The following is a 21171-nucleotide window of genomic DNA, read 5'->3' on the forward strand; positions in this document are numbered from 1 at the left end:
TAGCAGCAGCAGTAGTAGTAGTAGTAGTAGTAGTAGTAGTAGTAGTAGTAGTAGTAGTAGTAGTAGTAGTAGTAACATTTCAATATCTATGTCAGCAGCTCACCTAGAATAGCAAGCTATCTAGACTGGTTTAAAGATAACGGAGGGACCTCTTGACCTACTACTTATACCCTCGCTTCTACCACAGCTTCACCGTGTTTGCTCTGTGGTGAATGTATCAGCAAACACACACACACACACACACACACATTTCTCTCTCTCTCTCTCTCTCTCTCTCTCTCTCTCTCTCTCTCTCTCTCTCCGTGACACATTTGATTATTTGTTTTCAATTACGTCTTCTTCTTCTTCTTCTTCTTCTTCTGTTGGCGTTTCCCATTTTCATACTTACCTTTATAGTAATTAGTCATCTGTTAGTGAGTCAGTGAACCACAAAGCCACTACATTCATGGCCACACCACAATATCACCTTTACAGTTACTCATATCCTCTTTGGGAATCCTTATAGTCACACACACACCCAAGAACTAACCTATACCCGCTCAAATCCCTTCACGTAACTCACTACGGACATTCGAGATTGAAATTTCTACTATGACAAAATTAAAAGTGCATTCTCTCTCTCTCTCTCTCTCTCTCTCTCTCTCTCTCTCTCTCTCTCTCTCTCTCTCGACCGGAGCAATTATAGAAGCTTAGTGACTACGGCGATGAATCACAAGGGAGCCATTTTGTGGATTGTGGAAGGGAGCGGAAAAATTAGTCACCTCACTATACCAATCCCTCTGTCCCATCAGCTTTCTCTCTCTCTCTCTCTCTCTCTCTCTCTGATAAAGTGAACGTTATACGATTTTTTTTCTTTTAAGGTGGCTGTTCATGCAATGGCACGTGATGATCTGTTTGAATCTGCAAAACTTGTCTGTTTTTTTTTTATCGCACACACACACACACACACACACACACACACACACACACACACATATTGTGGTAATGTCCCACCCCTGTACATTTTCAGTGTATTTTTTTACATTGCCTAATTAATAAACCGTTTATTATTATTATTATTATTATTACACACACACACACAAGGGGAAAGGGTACTATTGGAAAACTATGCATACACCACACCGCTCTGGGGGAAAAATGCCGAGTTATGGTAACCAAGGTGGAAACAATAACTGACTACTACTACTACTACTACTACACACACAAAAATAATTGTAGATGAGTTATTTCCTTGAGTTGTGATGCGCACGAGGGTGAGCTGCCTTTCTGGTGCAGGCGAGGGTGGTGCTATTGACACGATCATCTTTGGCTGTGTGCGCAGGACAATGGTAAAGAGAACAGAAGGTAGTCTCAGGTAAAGGGGACTGAAGCACGTCATAGGCTTGATCTGAGTGGGTGTGTAGTGACGTCACCTTCAGGAAGGGTCGGCCGGTCTCTGACCTAATACCCAGTCACTGTCAGTCATACATCCTGTGGTGTTTTTTTTTTTTTTTTTTTTGAAGATTGCCATCTCTCGGGAGAGATGACGTGGGCCTGTGGTGGTGAGAGCATAAGCCTTGAATCTATTAATTTTTAAGAAAAATGTCCGCTTCTCGCATTGTTTATGGATGCAAGTCTATGCATAGGAAAGGAACTGTCCAACGTTGTCATACTTTACCCAAAGAAGAACTGAGGAAGAAAATGGCAGAAAATATGTAGTGTTACCAGTAATAGGTCTATCACTACACTAACTGACACAACCTAAGCTAGAGGTGCCACATATCTTAAAATACAGTAGTGTACGGTGCAGGTCCTCTCCGTTTTCTTTTAATTCCACTTCCAAAATATGACGTCATCATAACCTGCGCGGCAGGTCAGGCTGAGACTACCTTATTCTCTTTACCTTGTGCAGAACCTTCAATGCACTGACATATCGCAGGACACCAATATATATATATATATATATATATATATATATATATATATATATATATATATATATATATATATATATTCTGAATACTTAATCTCTTTTTTTCTTTTATAGATGAGAATGTTTAATTAAGGGACAAACAATTTTATACTTGCACTTTTATACCTACAGTGCTGCTTGGGAGAAGGCCGAGACAACGTTGCTGCGTCAGGGAATGAACCAGTGGCCGTCACCCCAGAGAGCAGCCCTCGACAAGTGTGTGTTCTCCTGTCGTGGCTGCAATGCAGAGAACAGATATGGAGAAAGATTCTGTATGGTGGCAACGTTACGTAATCATTGTTGGAATGATCATCATCGGTCTCGGTCCTACAGCATTCCTTATGGTTGCTTTTATGTACGAGTCTCTCACAGGATCCACTACTTTGGCCCTCTTCTCCATCAGCTGTCTGTGCACCATGACAGCCTACTTAATTACCCAAACATACCTTCGCCCGCGCCCACCACACCATGCACCGCTAACACAGGTAAAAAAGTGTATATATATATATATATATATATATATATATATATATATATATATATATATATATATATTTCTCTCTCTCTCTCTCTCTCTCTCTCTCTTCTTCTTCTTCTTCTTCTTCTTCTTCTTCTTCTTCTTCTTCTTCTTCTTCTTCTTCTTCTTCTTCCTCCTCCTCCTCCTCCTCCTCTTGTTGTCGTTGTTGTTGTTGTTGTTGTTGTTGTTGTTGTTCTTTTTGCATACTAAAGGAGGAAAGTAACACACGTGTGCTACTACTACTACTACTACTACTACTACTACTACTACTACTACTACTACTACTACTACTACTACTACATTTTTTTCTATGTAAGAGAGGAGGACTGGCCAAAGGCAACGAGGATATAAAGAAGAAACACCCTCTCAATCGCCAGTCTCCTTACAAAGCCGATACAATTAGCCCAAGGATAGGGACAAATGTCATGAAACCTCCCTCTTGAATGAAACCAAGTCATAAGAAGTTTGAAATATAGACACATGCAGGGAGTTGCAGAGTTTACCGGAGAAAGGTATGAAACACTGAGAGTACTGGTTAGAGAGTTGGTTAGATTACTGGTTAGAGAGTTGGTTAGAGAGTTGGACAGAATAGGTGTAAAAGGAAGAAGAAAGCCTTGTGTAGCGAGGTCGCAGGAGGAGGGGAGGCATGCAGTTAGCAAGATCAAAATATCAGTTAGCATGAAAATAATGATAAAAGATAGCAAGAGATGTAACATTTCGGCGGTGAGAAAGAGGCTGAAGACATTCAGTCAGAGGAGGGGAGTTGATGAGACGAAAAGCATTTCATTCCACCCTATCTAATAAAACTGTGTGAATGGAAACCCCCAAACATGCATCGAGTATGCTCCATACAAGGACGGATAAGGCCCTTGCACAGAGTTAGCAGTTGGGAGGCGAGAAAAAACTGGCGGAGATGCCTTAGAACGCCTAACATCATAGAAGCTGTTTTAGCAAAAGATGAGATGTGAAGTTTTCAGTTTAGATTATGAGTAAAGGATAGGCCAAGGATATTCAGAGTAGAAGAGGGAGACAGTTGAGTGTCGTTGAAGAAGATGGGATAATTGTCTGGAAAGTTTTGTCGAGTTGATAGATGAAGGAATTGAATTTTTGAGGCATCGAACACTACAAAGTTTTCCCTGCTCCAATCAGAAATTTTAGAAAGATCAGAAGTTAGGCGTTCTGCATAACCTGTCGACTTCTTGAAAATTTGGTTGTCTCTGAAAAGACGTGAAAAGGTGTGGGTTGGTATCGTCAGCATAGGAGTGGATAGGGCAAAAAATTTGGTCAAGAAGATCATTAATGAATAATATGAAGAAAGTGGGTGACAGGACAGAATCCAGTGGAACACCACTGTTGATATATTTAGGAAAAGAACAGAGGGCTTCACCACAGCAGCAATATAGAGCGGTCGGGAAGGACACTTAAGATGAAGTTATAGAGAAGGATAGAAGCCGTATATATATATATATATATATATATATATATATATATATATATATATATATATATATATATATATATATATATATATATATATATATATATATATATATATATATATATATATATATATATATATATATATATATATATATATATATATATATATATTGAAGGGCAGTTTTGAAATCAAACCTTTGTGCCAGACACTATCAAAAGCTTTTGATATGTCTAACGCGACGGCAAATGTTTCACCGAAATTTCTAAAAGAGGATGACCAAGACTCAGTAAGGAACGCCAGAAGATCACCAGTAGAGCGACCTTGACGGAAGTCACACTGGTGATCAGATGGACGATTGTGAAGTGACAGATGTTTAAGTACCCTCCTATTCAGGATAAATTATAAAACTTAAGACAAGCAAGAGATTAAAGCGGTAATTTGAGGAATTAGACCCAACATCCTTTTTAGGAACAGGCTGAAAGTATAGCAAACTTCCAGTAAGGAGGAAAGGTAGAAGCTGATAGAAAGAGTTTGAAGAGTTTGGCCAGGCAAGGTGCAAGCATGAAAGCACAGTTTTTGAGAACGATAGAAGGGACTCCATCAGGTCTATAAGCCTTCCAAGGGTTTAAGCCAGCAAGGGCACGGAAAACATCATTAAGAGGAATTTTGATTGATGGCATGAAATAATCAGAGGGAGGAGGAGAGTCGGAGGTGTCTCTGGCGTTTTGCCTCTGCCAGTTGGAGGATATGAGGAGATATTATGCTGATTTTCCCTTGAATGATTACTATTTCCGTGTCGGACATCCATCTCTGTGTGCTGAACGCATAACAGAGGTGATAGTGTCTGGCATGGAGGAGTACATTCCTCATTCTTTTTCTTAACCTACGTAAACCTTTCAAACCTGCTCTTGTGCACTTTATATTTCTGCCCAGAATTATGCTAAGTCTGTTCTTCAACTTGCCAAACACTTTTTCATAAATAGAAAATGTTAAAACCTTGCAAACTCTAACTCCCCCTCGAGACTTCTGGCATCAGGCCAAAAACATTTCCAGTAACTTCACTTCTTCATCTTTCCCTCCTTTATTTCTTCCTGATGACACAACTGCCATCTTATCTGTTTCTAAAGTTGAACTCTTCTCTCAAACCTTTGCTAACAACTCCACCTTGGATGATTCTCTCCTTCTTCCTCTGACTATTTCATGTCTACAATTAAAATTCTTCGTAATGATGTTTTCCATGGCCTCGCTGGCCCTCAGATGGCTTATGGACCTGATGGGGTCCTTCCTATTGTTCTCAAAAACTGGCTTCTATGCTTGCACCTTGCCTGGCCAAACTCTTTCAACTATGCCTATCGACTTCTACCTTTCCTTCTTGCTGGAAGTTTGACTACATTCAGCCTGTTCTAAAAAGGGTGACCGTTCTAATCCCTCAAACTACCATCCTATAGCTTTTTTAATCTCTTGCTTGTCTATCCTCAGTAGGAAAGTTCTTTAACATTTGTCACTTCAGTCTTCTATCTGATCGCTAGTATGTTTTCCGTCAAGGTAGCTCTACTGGTGATCTTCAGGCGTTCCTTACTGAGTCTTGGTCATCCTCCTTTAGAGATTTTGATGAAACTTTTGCTGTCGTGTTAGACATATCAAAAGCTTTTGATAGAGTCTGGCACAAAGTTTTGATCTCAAAACTGCCCTCCTTGTGTTTCTATCCTTTTCTGCAACTTTATCTCAAGTTTCCTTTCCGACTGTTCTATTGGTGTTGTGGTAGACAGCTACTATTCTCCTAAATCTATTAATAGTGGTGTTCCTTAGGATTCTGTCCTGTCACCCACTCTTTTTCTATTATTCATTAACGACCTTCTTAAGCAATCTTCTTGACCTATCCACTCCTACGCTGATGATACCACCCTACATCTTTCCACGTTCTTTCAGAGACAACCAACCCTTCAGGAAGTCAGCAGATCACGGAACGCCACAGAACGCCTGACTTCTGATCTCTCTAAGATTTCTGATTGGGGCAGAGAAAACTTGGTAGTGTTCATTGCCTCAAAAACTCAATTCCTCCATCTTTCAACTCGACACAACCTTCCAGACAAATATCCTTTTTTTTTTTTCAATGACACTCAACTGTCTCCCTCTTCTACACTGAATATCCTCGGTCTGTCCTTTACTCATAATCTTAACTGGAAACTTCACATCTCATTTCTTGCTAAAACAGCTTCTATGATGTTAGGCGTTCTGCGGCGTCTCTGCTAGTTTTTCTCGCTCCTCGAACTACTAATTCTGTACAAGGGCTTTATCCTGAGTACTTGTCTTTCCCTTCCCCTCTCATTGCCTTCATAAATCATGGGAAGTTTCTGTTGTGTCTATGTGTGTGTGTGTGTGTGTGTGTGTGTGTGTGTGTGTGTGTGTGTATGTGTGTGTGCTTACTGAGTTGTATTTATCTATAGGCGTATGTTACAGGGTTTGAGCGGATTCATAGTGCCCTGTTTCCATATCCAAATTTCTCCGACTTTTCCTTAAATCTATGCACACTTTCTGCTACTACAGTCTCTTCACTGAAGGTGTTCCGCATGTCTATACCGTCATATGTAGAAAGCTGGACTTTTTAATGTTCCTCAGACATTGAATTTTCATGATCTTTTTAGAGTGCCCTCTTGTATACGTCCATCACTATCTTCTGGCAGTGATACCACGCCTTGTCTGTCTATCTTTTCCATACAATTCACTATCTTATACGAGTACATCGTCATTAGAAATCTCCTCTCTCCCGTGTGTGTGTGTGTGTGTGTGTGTGTGTGTGTGTGTGTGTGTGTGTGTGTGTATATGAGTGTGTGTGTGTGTGTGTGTGTGTGTGTGTGTGTGTGTGTGTGTGTGTGTGTGTTTCACTGTTTGATCTGCTGCAGTCTCTGACGAGACAGCCAGACGTTACCCTACGGAACGAGCTCAGAGCTCATTATTTCCGATCTTTGGATAGGCCTGAGACCAGGCACACACCACACACCGGGACAACAAGGTCACAACTCCTCGATTTACATCCCCTACCTACTCACTGCTAGGTGAACAGGGGCTACACGTGAAAGGAGACACACCCAAATATCTCTACCCGGCCGGGGAATCGAACCCCGGTCCTCTGGCTTGTGAAGCGCTCTAACCACTAAGCTACCGGACTGTGTGTGTGTGTGTGTGTGTGTGTGTGTGCCTTTATGTGTGTGTGTGTGTGTGTGTGTGTGTGTGTGTGTGTGCCTATATGAGTGTGTGTGTGTGTGTGTGTGCCTATATGAGTGTGTGTGTGTGTGTGTGTGTGTGTGTTCTCCTTGTCTTTTCACGTACCCTTAAGGCCCTATCACACTGGCCTATGATACGCGGAACCAGGAACATCCGCTCTAGATAGCTGGAACTTGCCCGGGATTAGCGGAACTAAGTTGGGATGGCTTCATATCCATCCCGGTTCTCCGTATGCTATCCCAATGGAAAAGTAAACATGATATATGTAATAAAAGCCTTTCATTTGAACTAAAAAAGAATGTGACTAAATTTTTCATATTGGAATATTAAATAATATTTCATCAATTTAGAAAGGTAAAGTATATAATATATAGCATGTCGATAGTTTGGGCTCATGGCAACCACCTCCGACTCTAAAGCTGCCATCGCGCACGTCTCAGCTTTTCTCTAGTTTTTTTTACTTACTTTTCTTTAACAAGACGAAGTGCAAATGCAGTTCCTGGACAAAGCACAGGCTGAGGTATAAGCGGCATGGTTTTGTTCTGGTTTATTTTGATTAGGCTTTGTCTTGGTTAGTGGGCCGTTTGCCTAGCATAACAAGAACACGGGCAGCTTGTGTGTGATAGTGTTCCTGGTTTCGTACCAAGAACCATGGCCCACATTCCGCGTAACATAGGCCAGTGTGATAGCCTCTTTATGATCCACATTGCCCACTCCAAGGGGTGGAAAGACCCCAGTTTGGGCAATAGTGTTCCATACCTGTTAGAAATCTCTCTCAGTTCACCTCTTAACTTGTACCTCTCAAAGTAATGTAAATTCAAAGGCTTCCCTGTTCTTCCTTAAAACGTTTTATTCGTATTATCTTTTTCGTCATCCTCCTCTGAACTGATTCTAACAAACTTTTGTCCTGGATGTAATACGAGTTCCAAAACCGCACGATGTAGTCTTGACGAGGTATACCCAATGGCAAATATAACTAATATTACTTCAGGAGTTGTATCATTTACACTCCTAAAAATTAATCCCAATATCTGATTTTATTTACGTCTGGCTTCTATGCATCATTCACCCTGATGGAATTGAGAGCAAACTTATCTACCTTTTTTTTTTCGTTCTCTGATCTTACTTTCTCCTACCTACATTAAGTACTTTAGATTTAATATTACCAGATTGCATTTAACCATCTATCTTTTCCATTTGTTTATTCTATTTATGCTTACAACTAAGGAGGCCCGTGTTTCAATCCCAGAGGCAGATGAACGAGCTCAATTGTGTAATCTGTCTTCACCCAGCAGCATGTATTGTAGGTAAGTACATTAGTGGATGTAATCAGGACTGTCACCTCGATAGTCCGGCGTGTGGCGTGTGAGTTGTCTCAGTCCTATCCAAAGCTCGGTCTTATGGAACGGCTGGCTGTGACGCGACACCATGTAGTACACACACACACACACACACACACACACACACACACACACACACACACACACACACACACACACGAGTATTATTGTTTTTGTGGATTTTTTTTTTCAGAAAGCACCCAAATACAGGTAAAAATTTACTTCATATCAATTTAATGATGCAGTTTTTTCCCTGGTATCTGTCTTCGTTCATCAGAAAGGTATTCAAGGCTTTCCGAAACTAAATTTCCAGTTGATTATGATAATTTGCATCACACACACACACACACACACACACACATCCGGTAGCTCAGTGGTTAGAGCGCTGGCTTCACAAGCCAGAGGACCGGGGTTCGATTCCCCGGCTGGGTGGAGATATTTGGGTGTGTCTCTTTTCACGTGTGAGTAGGTACGGGATGTAAATCGAGGAGTTGTGACCTTGTTGTCGTGGTGTGTGCCTGGTCTCAGGCCTATCCGAAGATCGGAAATAATGAGCTCTGAGCTCGTTCCGTAGGGTAACGTCTGTCTGTCTCGTCAGAGACTGCAGCAGATCAAACAGTGAAACACACACACACACACACAAACACACACACACATATTGATAATTCTACATCATCAATAGGAAAAACATCCATCAGAACTGTGCTTATCTTCTCTGTGGCATTCAAAGGGAGTCATGATGAGAGAACAAGGTGTTAAGAATGTGAGGCGGAGTGAACACTTTTACTTTCATGTCACCTGGAGTAGAGCAAGGAAAACGGCGGTGACGGGAGGCGGGACTATTCCCTCAGTACACAAGGAAAGAACTCCGTACTGGCATTTTGTGCTGAAATTATGCACACACATGTATGTATATGTATGTGTGTGTGTGTGTGTGTGTGTGTGTGTGTGTGTGTGCGCGCGCCTCTATGTGTGTGTGTGTGTGTGTGTGTGTGTGTAATTCACTGTTTGATCTGCTGCAGTCTCTGACGAGACAGCCAGATGTTACCCTACGGAACGAGCTCAGAGCTCATTATTTCCGATCTTCGGATAGGCCTGAGACCAGGCACACACCACACTTCGGGACAACAAGGTCACAACTCCTCGATTTACATTCCGTACCTACTTACTGCTAGGTGAACAGGGGCTACACGTGAAAGGAGACACACCCAAATATCTCCACCCAGCCGGGGAATCGAACCCCGGTCCTCTGGCTTGTGAAGCCAGCGCTCTAACCACTGAGCTGTGTGTGTGTGTGTGTGTGTGTGTGTGTGTGTGTGTGTGTGTGTGTGTGTGTGTTTGCCTCAGCGGTCAAAAGTGTCAAGTAGCAAAGTTAAGTTTGGAACAGGAGAATGGTGTTGATCGCAAATCATTAAGACAAATCCCTGATCTTGTAATTGATTTTCCCAGTTGCTATCATTGCTGAGCTAATAAGCAGGAATCCCTAACAGCTTCCCTGCCGCGCGGGGCCGGTTAGCCAGTGAATCTTTTTTCCCCGCCTGTAAACGGATGTTAGGAATTTTCCTTGTTTATTCCCGGGCGAGTTCCAGATCTCCCCACCGTCTCCACTCTTTCTGACTGCAACTGTTAGAACGAGAGTGCGGCCCCGACCATGCTGGTCTACCATGCTTATAAAACCAGTCTGGAGCGGTGCGACTTCATTCAAGACTGAGAAGCCTCCAGGACGGGGTTGCTGTGGTGGTGCAAGTTTATCTTTTTTGCGTTCACGACCAAAGCAATGCTTCGCTCACACGAGTCTCTCCTACTCACTTTTGCGGGGACGATGCCCGCTCTTGTGATGCTGGTGGTATTTTTTAACAACCAAAGCTTTGGTTCTGAAGGCTTTTCTTTCTTAGTGGTGATATCAGTGGTATGTGCCTGCATATCTATACTGATTGCGAGGATCAGATTACTGGGAGGCAAAGCATCGGAAGCACACACTCAGGTAAGGTACAAAGTGTTTCCTTTCCTTCTAAAATACTCGCTAGTATTAGTTTCCTTGATGCAATCCGCATGAAACCGATATCCTTGTTCAGCGCCATTAAAATTAATTATACAGTGTAATGGAAAAAAAAGAAAAACGAGGAAAAATCGACACTATTTTGAGTATCAGGTTATGTCTAATGTACCGACTATCATAATTGAAACGAAAGAGCAAATAATATCATTTATGTATTGGATGATATAAAATGCCGATAGTGAATAACAGAAGTACAGTTCTTATACAGAAATAAAAAGTAAAAATACTGTACATACGCTGCATCCTTGCAGATCGATCGTTGAGCGGGAACAGCGAATGAAAAATATTGCGGTCGTTCAACTTTTCCTCCCTGCAACGATAGATGAGTATCTTAAAATAATGTTCTGCATAAGGGATAATTTTAACCCTAGATATTGTTTCGTGTCCCTAATCTTTAGTTCAACAATTAATACATATCCATAATCGTTGAACCCTGCACGTTTCATGGGAAGTGACCTCTCAAACCGGAATCAATGTTCAGCGAGCGTGGGGATTTCCGACGTATATAAAAGCAACATGATACGTTCTTCCTTGAGTTTTTCTTATTGTATTCTTTAACCTCAGTTTGGAGAGCTTCGCTGATGTTTTTTGTATCTAGATTATTATATTTTGACTAAACTAGAAATATCCCACCATGTCTACATATTACAAATAGAACAATTTTAATTAAAGATTGCTTGAATATACAATATGTTAATGGCAAGAACAAAGTTAGCAGATTCTAATAATAGTCACTCTCATGTTCCTCATTCATAAAAGCAATGTATGACTATAAAAAGAGTTCTTATGATTGAATTAAACAATAACTTACCTACATTTGCTTATCCAATTTACGACTATCATTAGCTGTTTGTATTTGCACATCATTGAATTAAACAGAGAGAGAGAGAGAGAGAGAGAGAGAGAGAGAGAGAGAGAGAGAGAGAGAGAGAGAGAGAGAGAGAGAGAGAGAGAGAGAGAGAGAGAGAGTGGTTGGGGGGAGGGAGCAGTTCTAGAAGCTATGTCATATTATATACTTGTACGGTGATAGAAAAGAAAGGATGACTAATGTATGATTTACTCTTGTTGCCTACCTTGTAATCCCTGGAAGGTACCCCCGTGTAGGTGAGCATCGCGGTGCTTCCCGACAAGGTGGCAGAGCGAGGCTGGTGCTTATCCAGGTTTTTCCAGTGGCGCCTGTCCAGTTCCAGGCTGTGTCTGGCTTGTGTATTGCGTAGTCTTTGTTTTCGAGTTACATATTCTTTACATTTGCTTTGATGTATAATGGTATGTTTGAATATTTCTGTTATATAATGCGGTGTTACCAGGCAGAGATGCGTCACTCCTCGTAGAATTTATACCAGCAGAAAATGGGCCGTCTGAATCTCTATTATCGTGTCATGCTATTATGTCTGTACATGTGTGTGTGTGTGTGTGTGTGTGTGTGTGTGTGTGTGTGTGTGTGTGTGTTGTTGTTGTTGTTGTTGTTGTTGTTGTTGTTGTTGTTGTTATTGTTGTTTTCCTCAGAGTATTCCCAGTTTCGTCACTTCTAGCCGTGGTGTAACATGTAATTCCACGTGTGTCCTGCAGCACTGCCCTGTCTTTGTTGTGTCTACAGTTACTCCATCGACTCTTGCAGGCAATACAACATACCAAAGACCTCCGTATAGGAACACTCTTTTATTTGTATATTTCAATTATTATATAATCATAATTATTATCATTTAAGTCATATATATATATATATATATATATATATATATATATATATATATATATATATATATATATATATATATATATATATATATATATATATATATATATATATATATTATATGTATGTATAATGAATCCCAAATCCCTCTCCAGGAAGTTCGTCCGTGTGATTAGTATTAGTTTTGCTTTATGTAAGGTCACGGTGCCTGAATACGATTATCACTCACATGAAAAAGGGAAAGAATGTCGATTCAGAGACAGTGCACAGTTTAATGGACCTGCTTGGCAAGTTCATCTTATTCCTTGATCCTGACTGGCACGTGGAGGCAAAGTAATGCAGAAGTAAGCAGCACGTGTTTCAAATGTGTTCTGTTAAATTGTTTTGACGCCTGCCGAATAGAAGCTATCATGATGTAATAATTATTAATATGTTTTTTTTTTTTTTACTATTTAATAGTTATATATATAAGAAATCTGTAAAAATGAAAAAAAAAAATGCATTTTGTGTGAGGTGGGGGCTGTTTTATGTAAGAGGGGAAGATTGGCCAGGGGCAACCGAAAGAGTTGAACAAAAAGGCTCATTTAGTTGCCAGTCCTCGTGCAGGTCCGAGAGTTAGTTAAAAGAAAAGAGATAAATGTCTTGAAACCTTCCTCTTAAATGATTTCAGGTAATAGGAAGATGGAAATACAAAAGCAGGTAGGGATTTCCAGAGTTTATCGGATACTAATAACTTCAAGTAAATACGGTACATTTTGCAATATTTTTTTCTTCCCTGGTTCAGTCTTACATCAGATAGGTGCACAGAATCTTTCGGTTGAGGACAGATCAAAAAGAAACTTTGAATATGCGGAAATTAAAACTCTTGTTTGAGGAATTAGGACGGTTAATGGGAGTTAGAGTTTTAACTGTTTCTATTAATAAGGGAGTTTTTGGGTAGTTGGAGAACAGTTTTGGCATAATACCATGCAGAAACATAAAGTGCAAGACATTCAGATGATGAAAGGTTCAAGTACCTTCTATGGGCAGCCTCTCTATCTTGTATAGCACGAGAACAGGCTCTGTTAGACCAAGATTGTTTGGAAGGTTTAGATCGAAAGAATGAATGAAAAATGTACACATCCATGCCAAACAATATCGCCTCTGTGATGTGCTCAACACAGACACAGATCTCTGACACAGAAGCAGTAATCATTCCAAGGAAAACTAGCGTAATATCTCCCGAAGTCCCTTCCAACTAGCAGAGACACTTCCACTTTGGGCGATCCTGATGAAGGATTGGAGCGATATGACAAGATACCGATCGAAGGAGCTCAACGAAGATGATAAGATAACATAAGCCGAAGGATTTAAGAGATTATGAAAAGATCAAAAATGTAAAACTATCTCCAAGACGATTAGGGATACGAGTAGGGTGTTGTACCAATTGCTCAAGGTCATGGGGATAGCAAAGTTGAAGGCTATTTACCAGGATGGTCAGTGAAGGGAGAGGAAAGCCAAAGCTGGTGGTGAACATTGAAATCTCCAAGGATGGAGAGCTCTGCAAAAGGATAGAGAGACAAAATGTGCTCCACTTTTAAATTTCAATAGAAATTAATTTCTTATAGTCAGAGGAGTTAGGACTTATGAGAAAGGTAAACAGCACAGATAAATCTAGTTAGAGAGTGACTCTAAAGTCGTAGCCAGATAGTGGAAAAGTCTGGAGAGTGTGGCCACGAGACCAAGTTAAGTTGTTGCGCACATAGAAGCAACATTCAGCTTTGGAATGAAAATTAAGATAGAGAAAGTAGGAACAAACAAAAAAATGTTGTCAATTGCCTCAGACATCTATTTTCCAGTTAGGGAAAGAAGACGGGGTTTAATAGAGGAGAGGTGGCTTTCTGCAGATTGAAAATTAAATCGCGACTGTTGCAGAAAATAAAGAAAAATAGTTGAATGGGTGTCAAGACACTTAGCGTCGATACCGGTAGAGTAATCGCCATATTTATTCATAATTTTCTTAATGAAATGTGTGTGTGTGTGTGTGTGTGTGTGTGTGTGTGTGTGTATGTGTGTGTTTCACTGTTTGATCTGCTGCAGTCTCTGACGAGACAGCCAGACGTTACCCTACGGAACGAGCTCAGAGCTCATTATTTCCGATCTTCGGATAGGCCTGAGACCAGGCACACACCACACACCGGGACAACAAGGTCACAACTCCTCGATTTACATCCCGTACCTACTCACTGCTAGGTGAAGAGGGGGTACACGTGAAAGGAGACACACCCAAATATCTCTACCCGGCCGGGGAATCGAACCCCGGTCCTCTGGCTTGTGAAGCCAGCGCTCTAACCACTGAGCTACCGGGCGTGTGTGTGTGTGTGTGTGTGTGTGTGTGTGTGTGTGTGTGTGTGTGTGTGTGTGTTATGTAAACAGGTGCATGTAGATTTGTGTCAAGGAAGAGTTGCCTTTAGAGAGCAGGCTGTGACTGTGCCGCTGTGTTGTCAGACATGAACATTCAGTGACGCCACATGTCGCTTATCAATAAGTTTATACAACATCCCGTGATGCAGTGTTTCGCACATCTCTGGAAGTAACTATCGTTCCGGCAGATATCTACTGCCTTTTGTTGTTGTTGTTGTTGTTGTTGTTGTTGTTGTTGTTGTTGTTGTTGTTGTTGTTGTTGTTGTTATTGTTGCTGCTGCTGCTGTTGTTGACGTCATTTATGTATCATCGAACTGAAGGCAATGTCAAGACTGTACTGCTTTGATAATAATGATACATTACTGCGGGATTAGTTTGTTTAATTAATATAGGAGTTTCACGTCACCTCTTAATAGACTCCTTTTAGGAATTATTGTAAATTACCATTTATTATTCAGAAAACTGCAAGTTTTACTCTGCAAACTGTGAACTGAGTGTTTCTCTCTTCGTTAGTGTTGGTAACACAGACGTGCGAAGGACATGATCTAGCATAACTTTCAGATTCAAGTCTCGCCCCTTGCTTCCTTACCAAAGAACACATTCTTCAAGCATGAGGAAAAGTGTGAAGCTGTTTATAGTTTTCAATACGGCTTTCTGTTCCGTCTTATCGTTGCTCACCATCTTTCTGTACTATAATCATTCGGTCAACACTGTGATCTTTGGACTAATTATTCCGCTGTTTTTCGTCTGCTTGTGGCTCTCGTGGTACTCAAACAACCGACAACTGACTAGAGCTACGCAGCAGGTGCGAACATCACAGGTGAGAATGTCGAGCAACAGCTCAGTGCAGTGCAATAGAAATTCCTGTACTAGTGCAGGAATTTGTTTAAATAAGCATGTTTATTTACAATTTATAGAATATCCGATATAATCTTAAATTTAGAAAAAATAATAAACAGTAACAAGAAGAGAAACACATGAACAATTTAATAAATAAATAAATAGATAAATAAAGAACGTGATTGATGATAATTTTACATAAGTATCTGTCGGTGTTTGTCTGCAGGTAATAACATCTGGAATAGAGATTTCGGCTATATTTCTTACTCATGCACTAACTATGTACATTTCTTGAACAGTGTGGGAGCTGTGTCATATGTTGTGCATAAGAGGAATTCTAAAGAAAATGCAAAGAAATACGTTCTCAGACATTTCCCGTGAAATAATGGCTTCTTCCAAAGTTCATTACTAAGTAGGGAAAGAAAGAAAGACAGAAACGTAGACATTACCCATGTAATAATGGCTTCTTGAAAGAGTTCATAAGTAAACAAGGCAAGGAAGTCAGAAACGTAGAAACACAAGGAACCAACCTGCTGCCCTGCAGGTTACTGCTGGCCTACACAAGGCGGCCATACATAGCTAGCTAGGTTTTGTTTTCGTGACGCCGTCGCTTGTCTTCGGCCTGTTATACCCGTACTTCCCAAAGTAATGCGAAGTCTTTCATTCACTACCATATTAGCAAACAGCTTACTTTCTCTTCTCTATTTCTTGCAGACTAAACAGATAGATGGAATCTTGAGTCTTTTGTTACAAGTCTTGCCATTCCCATTACTGAAAACAACTCTCCAATCCAAAACACTTCGCCATATTTCACATACCTTTCCTCTTTTCAGTAAATACCAAAAGACGTGTCACAATATGTATATGTTATCTCAATGTTCCTTAAGGGAAGATGTTCTACTCTGGTTTAACTTTACATTTACAATCAATAAAAATGCATTTTTTTGTGTGTGACACACACACACACACACACACACACACACACACACACACAAACCATTCTTTTCTAGTTTGTGTGTCAACATTGACCGTCTATCCTTCTATCTACATTTTTTCTTAATTTCTGGAGTGATTGCTGTGTGTGCTTGTTACTCTTCAGTGTTTCTTAATTCAGTATGAAATGTTTATCTCACACAGACTGAGGACGTTGAGAGCGGCCAAGGCGATGCATCCTCGGAGGATGCTCCCCCCATTTACGAGACCGTGGTGGCCAAGCCACCACCTTACGACAGTTTGTACGAGAGCTGCAACTTGCCAGTCTGTGGAGGGGATGACGAAGAGGCTGAGCCAGGTGTGAGCGACGGCTCCAAAGATTCTGACTTGCCCACCTATACACAGGCAGCACAAGCCCTAACACCTGTCTGATCGTCAATGTTTAAGCAATTTTGCTAAGGAATTTCAGTGTTACTTACTGATGGTCGTGAATCAGGCTTGTAGTTTCTCTCAGAATGGATCTGTTTGGATATTCATTGTTAACAAGGAAATCCAAGTTATGGTCTAACTTTCAAATCACTTCAGAATATCTTGTCTATGACAACCTGTGCACCACAGAGAGACAGAACCAAGTGGAGACATGATGTCTCCACGAACTATTTTGCTAGTGAAGTGAAAAAAAGTCAGACCACGATAGAAGCATCATTTTGTTTGTGATTAAGAAAAACATAAGCCGCAGCTCTATCATCTTACTTCATAATCATTCACGAATCATGACTGCAAAGCACCTTAGAAGTCTGACATGTGAGGTATGACTTGGTAGCAATGATATGTTGATATTGAATGCTGGAGATAGATAAATGTTGTGAATATATACATAAAATGTGTGTGTGTGTGTGTGTGTGTGTGTGTGTGGATGGATGGGTAGGTGGATGTTAGAGTTCGTGCACTCTCATCCGCCTCCTCCACTTTCCCTCAGCGCTCATGTGGTTTACTTGGGCAGAACATGTTGGCTGTATCATTTGCATCCTTCCGCTACTGATCTGATGGGCTGATGGTGAACTCGAATATGGTGTGCGTGGATCTTCATTATTTAGTTATTCTATGAAGAAAAAGTCCCATTGCACTCATATAAATGCCTGTGGAAAGGCTGTTCATTGCACCATAGAATAACGAGTTTGGAGGAGTGCAGTGAAGGACTGTAGACTGGCTGTCAGAAGACTGACACGATCCACAATAATGTGTAATGTGTTTTCAGATTCTGGTCATCTAATTCACAAAAGAGAAACGTAAAATTTTATTCGTAACGAATTTGTAGAGTAACGTTATTGGAATATTATATGATATTATAATATTCAGTGAGAAGGAGCAGGTTCCTTTGAAATTGGTGTATGTAGACTCACTCATAACATGGCAATAATTATGAAGTATACTATTTCATAGCCATAAATTGTTGCTTAGTAAATGAAAGTTTTGTTCAGCATCCATGCATGAATATGCTGGTTTGTAACTACGTCAGGCTTAGGTCGTGTTACATGTTACAGGGGCCGCCGTGATACAGTGGATCCGTGCGTGCTTTGGGGTCCGAGGGGTCTCCAAGCGCACGGGTTCGAATCCTGTCTACGGTCTGAGTGTAGGTTGGGCTTCCTCACTCGGGGCAACGGTTTCCTAGCGGGTGGGCTTTGAAATAGGAGGTAGCCTTAATAAGTATCCCCTTTAGCCCATAAACTCCCGTGAAAAGCCCACATGGTATAAAAAAAAAAAAAGGTCACGTGTAGAGGGTGCCGAATGATTTCGTACACATCGTCACATGATAATGATGTATCAATATGTTATCAATGACAGAGAAAAATCATCATATCAAATTTCTCGTTGAGTTTACAAAACCTCAGAATCAACGTGAAGGTAAATAGAAATGTGTATTGCACCAAACAGATGCAGTATTTTTTTTTTTTTTTTTTATTTCTCATGATTTGGGTATAAAATATGATTTCTTACAAATTTCAAAAGTGCTGCAACATTAGACATTTGGTACACTGAGATGAGACACATACATATACGAACCCAAAACTTTATGTTATCGCAATAATTCATTTCTGAATGTACTAAAAATAACTTTGTAAGAGTTGAAATAAACCGTGACTACTATCAAGACGAGTCCGATTTGATTGTACCCATGACACCTTCCTAGTATGAAACAATGATATCGGCCATAGGGAATGCATGGAAATGACAATTTTTTTTTTTTTTTTTCATTTTCATGTTGTGCGCTATATTGCCTGTAAGTTTACTTGAAGAGCATGGGAAACGCTGTCCAGCTTTTGCCCATTAGTGGCGCAGGCAATTTTGTTTATAGTGGTACCCATATTAGGGCCCATATCTCCACCCAAGTGCATCTTTGGTGTAACCACCTGAACCTGCTTATCATATATATATATATATATATATATATATATATATATATATATATATATATATATATATATATATATATATATATATATATATATATATATATATATATATATATATATATATATATATATATATATATATATATATATATATATATATATATATATATATATATATATATATATATATATATATATATATATATATATATATATATATATATATATATATATATATATGTATATATATATATATATATATATATATATATATATATATATATATATATATATATATAAAATTTTATACAAGAGTGAAGACTACCAAGGGCAACAAAGTGTTAAAAAAAAAAAGGCCCACTGGAACTGCAGATTCCCTAAACGATTGGAAAGAGTCAGCCAAAAGCCAGGGACAAATGTCTTGACACCTCTCTCTTAAAAGAAGTCAAGTCGTAAGAAGATGGAAATACAGAAGCAGGGAGTTCCAGAGTTTACCAGTAAAATGTATGAATGATTGAGAGTATTGGTTAAATCATATACTAGATGGTTGGACGGAATAGGAATGAGAGGAAGTAGAAAGCCATGTGCAGTGAGGCTGCAGGAGGAGGGGAGGCATGCAGATAGCAAGATCAGTAGAGGAGTTAGCATGCAAATAGTAATAAAAGATAGAAAGAGATGCAACATTTCGGCGGTGAGAAAGAGGCTGAAGACTGTCAGAGGATGGGAGTTGAAGAGACGAAATGCTTTTGATTCCATCCTATCTAATAAAGTTGTATGAGTGGAACCCTCCCTAAAACATGCGAAGAGTACTTCATACAAGGACAGATAAGGAAGGCCCTCTCCAAAAAAAATTTTCTTTTTCCTCTTCAGACCGTTCATCATTTTTTCCTTCTCGCCTCTTCCAACAATTCCTTATATCTTCTCCTCTCTTCCTCATTTCAATTTTTCCTTACGTACACCTCTTTACAACCTTCTACATCTCTTTATTTTGATGTTCTATATAAAATGTCCTCCGTAGATTGTTGTGACTTCAGTACTACTTTAATCGGTCTCCTTACTCACTCCTTGTACGGACCCAGTCTATGGATCTCTTCCACTTCTTGTAGGTCTTTTTTTCCTCATTATTTAGATTTTTGAACAGATCTCTTACCGTTTTTAATTCTTCTTTAATTCTCTTAGGCTTATATGTTATATTTTGTTCTTTCATCCCAAATATTAACACACTCTTCTTCTTTTCTGCTATTTCTCTTATCAATGTTTCCTTATTCTTCATAACATTAACCAGTTCCTTAGACCTTTCTTTTTTGTCTTCATTCAACTGATCTTTAATTATTTCTTGTAATCCAACCATCTCAGCTTCCCTCGACTCAGTCCATTGTGTTTTCTTCAGTTCCCACTCCTTTCAAACCTTTCACTTTGCTCACTGATCATTTCCTTAAAGTCATCTTTCTCCTTTACAACTTTCTCCATTTTCTCCTCCAACCATCTCTTGTATTTTTCAACCTCCGCTCTCGAGTGTGCATTCTCATCCACCAATAGTTTTTCATTTTCCTCCAGTCTCTTAACTCTTTCCTTCAAAGCCTTGCGGAATTCTCTATCCTGCTCCTCCTCACTCCTCTGAACTTTTAATTCCTTCACCAACTCCTCAAATTTCTTCTCTAACATTACCAATCTACCTTGCATTGTTGCTCCTGTTGAAGATGGACTCATATTTTGTATGGCCACTTTTGGTTTTGCTCCCTGGGCCTCATCGGCATATTTTGAATTTGGTAACTTATTTCTTACAGGTTTATCCATTTCATTTCACTCTTCCTGGGAGCGTGTGGGTGTGTGGTGGTGTGCACTGGCGGCCAGGCCTGGTAACTTTGTGTGTATGTGGTGGGATGTGTGTGTGTGTGTGTGTGTGTGTGTGTGTGTGTGTGTGTGTGTGTGTGTGTGTGTGTGTGTGTGTGTGTTAATATAAATGCATCTCCTGTTTCAGATCATGATGAATCATAACTGTAGTATTAAATCTTTATACTTAGGTGACGCTTTACAGCAGGCAAACGTACACTTGCAAAGCTTCAGTTCCCATCCTGTGGGTCGAGGACGATCAAGACGCCCGCTTGCTATCACCAGTTCGCTGAAACCCCGCCCACCTCTGACGTAAAAGGAATACGTGTGTGCGTTCAAAGCAAGGAAGAAAGAAACTGAACACGGGACTTTCAGATTAAGAGAAACGTTTAATAGGAAAATAAAAGAAGGAAATGATCTTACTGGGATGTTGCCAATGCCTGCTACTCATATAAACGTAATCACTTTCAAATACAACACTAATTCAATGTAGTGTGAAGTTTTATTTCTTTGCAGAGA

At 40.0% G+C, this 21171-nt stretch overlaps 1 protein-coding gene across 5 annotated transcripts in view; it reads left to right on the forward strand.

Annotated features, from left to right (window-relative positions):
• LOC123516302 overlaps positions 1-18557 on the forward strand; it is a 71243-nt gene extending 52686 nt beyond the window's left edge. For 3 of the 5 annotated variants that reach the window (XM_045275576.1, XM_045275578.1, XM_045275577.1), the window contains 2 exons: positions 2084-2436; positions 16610-18557. In XM_045275576.1, coding sequence (XP_045131511.1) covers positions 2194-2436; positions 16610-16837 — 471 coding nt within the window. In that variant the 5' untranslated portion in view covers positions 2084-2193 and the 3' untranslated portion in view covers positions 16838-18557. Of the gene's footprint in view, positions 1-2083; positions 2437-10091; positions 10459-14652; positions 15453-16609 lie in introns of those variants that run through there. The other 2 variants (XM_045275580.1, XM_045275579.1) reach the window with 2 other exon arrangements.
• The last annotated feature ends 2614 nt before the right edge of the window (positions 18558-21171 follow it).

This window comes from Portunus trituberculatus, chromosome 40, assembly GCF_017591435.1.
Source record: "Portunus trituberculatus isolate SZX2019 chromosome 40, ASM1759143v1, whole genome shotgun sequence".
Classification (NCBI taxonomy): domain Eukaryota; kingdom Metazoa; phylum Arthropoda; class Malacostraca; order Decapoda; family Portunidae; genus Portunus; species Portunus trituberculatus.